Below are 8,233 nucleotides of genomic sequence, written 5' to 3'. Positions count from 1 at the left end.
AATGTGGGATGGGAGAAAAGATGGAAAAAAACATCAAAAGCAAGACCATGTGTCCCTTTTTCAATGGTCCAAATTTTAATCAATTTTTAGAATAGAAAAATAACATGTGGCTTGTGGTGATTGGTCTTCTACTAATTTTTTTTTTAATTCAAATTTTCAATTAAATTTTGTATTCTTACTAAATAAAATAAACATAAACAACACACACTAAAATTGAACCGAAAATACAGATAATTCTAAATAATTTCATCGATTATTTTGCCTAAAAAATAATTTTTTTAAAAAGATAAAAAATGAATAAAAATCGGGCGCAAAAATGCCCAAAACTTTAAACTGAATGCACTAAAATAATCAGCGAGAAATAAACTTCTCAGAAATATACAGGTTTTGATCAAATTTTGAAATAAAAATGATTGGTTAAAAGGCCCAGGCTGATCAAAATGCGACCAAAAAATTAGTCGAAAAATAAAACGAGCACACGAGGTTAAACTACGTGAACCGTAGATTAAGAATACTGACGCCTGCAAGCTTGATTTTGAAATTTGTTGTCCGTTAATTTTGTGCATATTTGCAAATTGATTCGGCCAATTTGTTTGTAAATTCAAAAAATTATTCTGATCGGCATTTTAAATATTATACGGAACGAAATGCATGCTATGATGGGTAAATGGTGCAAATGTCTTGCGAATGCATTGATTTACTGATTGAAGAATCGTGAACAGATAATCAGATGCAAAGTAATCACTCTTGGACCATTTGCTTATAATTCTCAGTCACAATAAAAAACCTACAAAGATTCACATGACGACGTCACTCTTGACTGTCATCCTCTAGACCTCTGAAACATGATGTAATGGAATAGACGATGCACTGAGGTTGAGAAGACATGCCTTTTGACTTCTTAAATAACAGATGACTGAATGAATGTCATCAAGACCAGATAAAATGCCATAACTCTTAGACTTTTTTATCTAAACCCCAATGAATGCTTTTGACTGATGTAATGCATGATAAAATGAAATAATTTTACTATGTAGATGCAAGTGAAAAACTCAAGGTAAAATTTAGGGCATGACATTATCCAGATACACTCTGATAAAGACTATGACTATTCAAGAATCTGAAGTCTCAGAACTTTAAACTCATAGACTCTGAAATCTCATTCTCACCAGGTTCTGAAGACATGTTGTTCTGAACTATACTCAAGCTTCATCAACTTTAAAACAAAGCCTCTGACTAGAAGCTTATATCCAAAAGCCAACGTCTGATTGAAGTAACATAAGTACAAAAGCAAAATATACACTTAAGTGAGTTATAGTCACAATTATTGACGATTAGTCTTTGAATTTTTTTTTTGAGAGACTGAATTATAGTCAGAATTCTCAAAAATAATCTTAGATCAAATATCTTTGAGTTATTGAAAAGGTGAAATCACTCTCACAAGTGAACCGAATGTAACTTAATTAACAAGTAATGAAGATAAAAATATTTTTCTTTATCTTGTTGTTGTTTGAAATCTTGGGTTGCAAAATATTTTAAATCTAAAAACCCCATTCAAACTTCTAACATTTACATTCTAGCATTGTTGAACAAGAAATAAAAAAAAGAAGGATTTGCATTGAGAAATGAAGAAATCATAGTTGAAGAAGAAGAAAAAACAAATATGAATCCATACGACGAAGAGAGGCTAAGAGACGAAGTGATCTATCTACATTCTCTTTGGCACCAAGGTCCTCCTCAACAACCAAACCCTTATCTTCCATTTCCTTCTTCATCCTCCTCACAACCTCTCCTCCATCGCCATCCATTTGCACCCTCCCACACCAGATCCCTCCTCCCCGTCCCTTCCACAGCCTTCAAGAAAAACCGGAAGAAGAAGAAAGGACCAAAACCCGATTCACCGGCCTGGCCGTGCCTCCATTCATCAGACTCGCCTCAAACAGGTTGGCCGGAACCAAAACCCCGATCGGATCCTCCTCCTCTTAAACCGCAAGAGAAAGAGAGGTTTTCTGCGTTACAAGCACAGACCAAGGCTTGCAAAGCTTTCACGGAATTTCTGAGAAGGTCCGGTTCCGATGATGAAGAAGAGGATAATGATGATGATGACAGTGATGCTATGTTGGGAGAGTTTGAGGAGTTTTTCATTAGGGTTTTCATGGAAGATAGTGAACTGATGGTGTATTACCAGAGGTGTTTTGAAAATGGAGAGTTTTGCTGTTTGGTTTGCTGTGCCGCCAAGAAGAAATCCTGGAAGAAGTATAAGGATTGTGTTGGTCTTGTTCAACATTCCATCTCAATTTTGAGGACTGCTAATAAAAAGGCTCATAGGGCTTTTGGGCAGGCTGTGTGTAAGGTTTTGGGTTGGGATATTCATCGCCTTCCAACCATTGTCATTACTGGGGAGCCTCTTCGGTGTTCAACTGAGGTAATGTCTCTTTTTCACTAGTATGAATTTAAGAAAATAGTAGTGATTGAATTTAACGCCATGTATTGGTGTCGTATATGTCTCGGAAACTTGACCTAGGTTGTTAATCTCGGATAGCAGCGCGTAGCGTCGAACCCTAAAATGTTATATTGGAATAACGGTTAGCGGGATGGCTGCTATTGCCGAACCCTAAAATGCTATATTGGAATAGCGGATAGCGGGATGACCGCCATTGTGAAGACTAAAAAATATTGTACATTGTAAACATAACTTTCAACAACATCCATTAAAATGTGTTCTCATCAAAATCAAAATATAAAAGTATTCAAATGACTTGGTTAGTTCTAAACATAAACAAAATGAAATTTCTAAATCACATCCGTGTTTGTCTCATCTTCACTTCTAAGTTCCACCAAATTAATATTATCTTGTTCATCACTTATTCAAACTCCTGTTTTTGCACCTCCATCTCTATTAGACACTGTTGTTATAAGTCTAGATTGATGTCTAGCATCACTTTCTAATTCACTAGCCCCCACTGCATTGCCAACAACTTCCCTAAACCAAATCATTTTTCAAATTTTCATTTTCACTCTCATTTTATTGCAATCAATCATAATACTCATCAATATTGTTGAGGAGAATAGGATCAGTTAAATCATTGCTATTAATGTGGTATATAAGAGAAAGAAGAGAGGAGAAATAGAGCAAGGATTTCAATATTAAGTTACTAAACTTTGAGAGAAACAAAGGAAGGAGAAACAGAACAGACAACATAGGCAGGGGACAACCATGAAGAAAATGAAAAAAAGACGACATATGCAGGGGAGAACGATGAAGAAAATGAAAAAAAAAACGGTGGAACTGAAGAAGCATAACACGTGTGGTTAAATATTAGGTCAATAAAAGGGTGGGAAAGATAAATATATCCTTAAAGAAATGTTAGGATTTACATATCTGCCCCCAAATTGAGATCAATATACCCTTAACAAATATTAGGCTACGAAACCGTTATTCGCAGCCGCTATGACCCCTATCGATGATAGCACTTTGCAGGCCTATAGCGAAGTGGTGAGGGACCGTGCCACCACTCTATGCCGCTATATTGCGCTATTGGCAACCTAGCACTTGACACACCTTCAATCTAAAGTGTCAGTGCTACATGCGCGGTCTAATTTTGAAGTGGTTGAACACTGATGCCAGAAGAGGATAGATCTTGATGGCAGTAGTTGTGGCAAGTGCACAACAGAGATTGATAGTACAAGAAGATGGATTGTTGGGGGATGGTGGAAAGGGAAAAGAAACTGTAAATCGGGCATATGGCATCCAGAGTTTGGTCACACACACGAACTATGAGTCAATGGGTGTGTTAGTGAAATACATGGAACTTATTAGAGGGGTTGCATTCACAACTTGACAGGTTCGAAAACGAAAATATGTTTCCTGCAACAAACAAGTGTGGGTTTGCACATTATGGTTTGAACCATGAAATACACTGTAATTCGGTTTGGGTTGGACTTTTGAGATGATTGGATCAGACCCTAACCCATGAACACCCCCATTTGGATTGATTCAGAGTAAAGTGGATCATTCAGTATTTTATAAATACTCTTCTAATTTGTGTATCTAACTTGGGGTTTATGCAGATGCTTATTGTTGCAGCAAGAAGTAATCATATTTGATTAAGATTTTGAACTTGGAATGCTAAATTTTGAACTTCTAGGTAATCCCTGTGGATTAGGATGTTAAACTTCTTCCCAACCCATGAGAATTATTCTTAGATCCAAGCAAATACGAGGGATTAAAATGAAGCTCAATAGTTATGGTAGTCAAAATCGCGATCCTACTCGTAGGATCGTACGATTTTACGATCTTGCAACTCCCCACCGTGCCAGAGAATGATCAGAATCGCCGTGATATCATGTGAAAACGGTAGAATCGCCGTTTCTGTTGAAAAAGACCGTTTTTGTTTAAAGCCCCATGAATCCGGGTTCGCGGGTCAGGTCTGCGACCCGGTTCAGAAAAACCCTAAAAAACTTTTTAAAAAAAAATTTGAAACGATTCTTTTCTGCCTTTTAACTAGGATAAATGATAATAACTAGGAGTAATCAATACTCAGCCACCCAATAATTAAGGATTTATTCAACTTCCCAAAATACATCATGATTAGTGTAACTTTCAAAAATACATTTATTCATTCCAATTCATTCCAATTCATTCACCTTAAACTCTTTCACCTCTCTCACGTTAAAAGAGTCACTAATGAAGACAATGATGATCCATTGAGTGATTATGACCAACTCCAACATGAATTGTTTGGAAATTGAGTGAATTTTCATTAAGTTTTTCTTCGAAGTTTTCAATTGTTATTTGCGACTGTTTTGAATGTTGTGTTGTTTTGAATTGTCTTGAATTAGTTTCAATGAATATTACCCTATGAAATTTCAGTTTTCTAAACTAATTTTAATGTTATTTCAATTTATTTGTATATTATGTTGTGCGATATGCATATTATTAATCTATATGCAAAATATATATGAATTTTTAAATTTGGTAGGATCTTACGATCCGTGTTACGATCCCCCGATTCACGATCTAATTACCCTAACCCAATCTTGCGTAGGATCTCGAGTCTGACTACCTTGAGTCTAACTTTAACTAGACCGGGCGTTTCTTTTGTTTTTAGTATGGTGGATCTATTTATCCTTGCTTTGATCATTTGATTGCCATTGTCAGAATTTTAAGATGTATCAAAGAATAACCAAGAGTAGGATTAGTGTTTGAGAACCTAAGCATAAGGATATTGTTGCCGATATCAATGCTGATTTGGTAGCATCTTCTTGTGATAGGAAATCCACCTTAGAATGTTGTTTATATGTAGGAAATCCTTGTTCATGGATAGGTAAGAAACAGAATTTTGTTGTAAGGTCAAGTAATGAACATAACATTAGGCTATGGCTCTCACAACACGTGAACAAGATTTTAAATAACGTCCGTGGTCAAATTTGCGATCGTGTTAAGGATTATGCGATTTTTCCTGTTACGGATGGTGCGTTGCGGATTGCGGTCGTCCCAGTGTTAATTAATCACGACATTACATAAAACTTATTGAAATTATTTGTATTATCATATAATGTATGATAACTTAAATTAAAATGTTTTTCATTATAATAAAGTGAGAGAAGAGAATAAATCTCAAGTTTAGAGAGTGAGAAAGAGTTAAAAGAAGATACATTTATCTAATTTATGTCTAGATACCTACTAAAAACGAGATTCTCTGTCTATTTCTATGAACGAAATTATGTCACATCTGTAATGGTGTTTTGCCGCGGCTATAGTGGCATTTCGTCGCTGCTGTAACAACAATTCCATGTGATATTTTTTTTCTGCCGTGTTGTTAGTTGTTACATAGAAAAAACGGTATTGGCTGCTCCGATACCATTTTGTCGTGGTCTATGTTCCGGTAACAAACCTTTTTTAAAACATTGCACACGAACTCGTAAGGCTGAAACAACTCAATGAAGGGTTAAATTTTTGGGTTGAGAGATTATGAGGTTAATTTGTGATAATCAGGTGGCTCTCGCTATATCATCTAACTTAGGCTTTCATGATCAAACCAAGTATATAATGGACCAGTTTAAATTGATTGACAAATTTAAATTTATCTACTGATATAAGCACTTGTGAGACTATTCGAAAGAACTTATGAAAATAACTTATGACATGTTGTTCTTAAGCTATATTCAGCTTATGTTATTTCAACAAGCTCTCTAGGATACTCACAAAATCCTCTCCGTTGTTCTGTTCAATCAAGCGATCATAAAGTTCGAATATGACTGTTGAAACAAAATTGGCTGAAATTTTAACAACTTCATAGTTTATTATGTGTTTGTATTTATAGTCTTCAATTTTAACCACTATATAGTTTGTGTTCATATATGTAATCACACTCAACCACTGATATTTCAATCAACTTTTAGCCTCTTACATTACATTATCCTCTAAGATACGCTCTATCACTTTAAAAGAGCTAAATTCACATACTAATTAGTCTCCGAAGGGAGTTAGTATGTTGAGTCACTTGACAACTTCAAACATCAATTTATACGGATGAATACTTTTTGGGAGAAAAGTAAAACAATTAACTTGTTTGATTGATAAATGATTTTGGTTTGTAAGGAGTTTGAAACATTGCAGGGTGAGCCTGAGAAAAGTGTTGCTGCTGATGATGATGGAAATGACGGTTCCCACAAAACAGAAGAATAGCCGTGTCTTTGGAGCATGTCGAGGAGCATGTAAAAGGGGCTGATGAGAGTACCGGTGATGTTAGTTGTTTAAAAGTCTATTTTTACCTATTTAGTCATGTGGAAAAGAAAAGCTAGAAGTAGACTAGTAGTGCTATAACTGTTTGAGCAGTTTGGCCTGTTTTGGTTTTGTTTGCAGTGTTCTTCCAAGGAAGGTGATATTGATGCAAAAGTGGTGGATATTGGTTTGGAAAATGAAGAAGGAGGAACCAAATTTGAGTTGAAACAATATAGTCTTTCTCAAATTAAAAAAATGGTAAAATAAAGTCATGCTTGCAGTGTAGATCTTTTCAGCTGACATTGTGGTTGATTCATTGTTGTTTCAATAAAAATTTGCTCCTTTGATGTTGTCAGATAATGACTGCATTTTTAGAATAACTAAATTCATTCCTTTTGAGGCAATCCAATGTCTTAACTTGTATCTTAAAATAGTTAAAGCTCCCAATTGTTTCAATATGTAGGGGTGATATTAACGAGAAAGATGTGTCTTTGGCGCATGATGACGAACCAGTTGAGAACCATGAACCAGGAGTTGATCAGAGTATTATTAGCGAGGTTATCAATTTATAATATCAGGTTTAACTTTCTAGGAAAAGGCGAAAACAAAATAGCTGGACGAAGAAACTGTTGGCTATTAGTGATATCTGATTAACTTTTTCTTTTGAAATCTTAGTACCCGACCTTGATATCTAATTAACTTGTTTCACAAGTAACAAAAATATTTTGGATTTCTTCTTCCCATACTTTGTAAAAATGAATGCAGCTAACCACTCACTTGTATACGTATTTGATGATAGTTTCAACATAATAGAAGGATTAACACCTAATTCTGAAGTTTGTTTTTTCAATCAATGAGAGAAAGTTTCTCATTACATTTGATGATGATTTGGTGCCAATTTGCGTTTGTAATAGGATTATTGTTGGAAGAAGTCGTAGGTACGAAGGATCGTATGATGATACCATATTAGAGGTGTGGTAATAATTGAAAATTTGAGAAAATCTTTCATGTCTTCAAATAAGATGTGACAAAGTCAATATATGGAGAACTAGAATAGACTGAACTTATTAATGGACATAACTATAAGTTAATTAGATCTGTTCAACTATTCGCATCACTAACTAATATAAAGGGGATCAGACTTTGTGAGAAGCCACAGCATAAATTTAGAGATGGTTAAACAAGTTTTCCGATTTTAAACGGGTCGATCGACCCAATGTATGATTTTTGAATGAATCAATATAATATTAATATAATTCTTAGAAATTTTAGTTATCAGTCAAACGGACTATTTGAGACCCATACGAGTTAATCTTAATAGGTAGCGACTAAAAAGTCTTTATAAAATTTTGACTCTAATTTTAAGGAGCAAATCCTATATTGTTATCGGGATTTTTAGGTCATATGGGTTAGTCCATTTTAATAGTTCTACATAAAGTGAATTGTTCGTAACAATCTTACTTGTGCATACCACACATTTGAAAACTCGAAAATATCCTCCATGTT

At 34.8% G+C, this 8,233-nt stretch overlaps 1 protein-coding gene across 2 annotated transcripts; it reads left to right on the top strand.

Annotated features, from left to right (window-relative positions):
• Positions 1-1,530: 1,530 nt before the first annotated feature.
• Positions 1,531-7,563, top strand: LOC127075308 (uncharacterized). 2 transcript variants are annotated; one of them, XM_051016794.1, is made up of 4 exons: positions 1,531-2,425; positions 6,623-6,750; positions 6,869-6,949; positions 7,191-7,563. In XM_051016794.1, the coding sequence occupies exons 1-2, from the start codon at positions 1,664-1,666 to the stop codon at positions 6,689-6,691; spliced, it is 831 nt and encodes a 276-aa protein (XP_050872751.1). In that variant the 5' UTR covers positions 1,531-1,663; the 3' UTR covers positions 6,692-6,750; positions 6,869-6,949; positions 7,191-7,563. The 2 variants fall into 2 exon arrangements, with proteins under 2 accessions (XP_050872751.1, XP_050872752.1); XM_051016795.1 differs by having other exon boundaries at positions 6,869-6,985.
• Positions 7,564-8,233: the final 670 nt, after the last annotated feature.

The sequence above is a fragment of the Lathyrus oleraceus genome, chromosome 4, assembly GCF_024323335.1.
Source record: "Lathyrus oleraceus cultivar Zhongwan6 chromosome 4, CAAS_Psat_ZW6_1.0, whole genome shotgun sequence".
Classification (NCBI taxonomy): Eukaryota; Viridiplantae; Streptophyta; class Magnoliopsida; order Fabales; family Fabaceae; genus Lathyrus; species Lathyrus oleraceus.
Note: the sequence above shows the minus strand (reverse complement) of the source record. Positions and strands in the feature narration are given on the sequence as shown.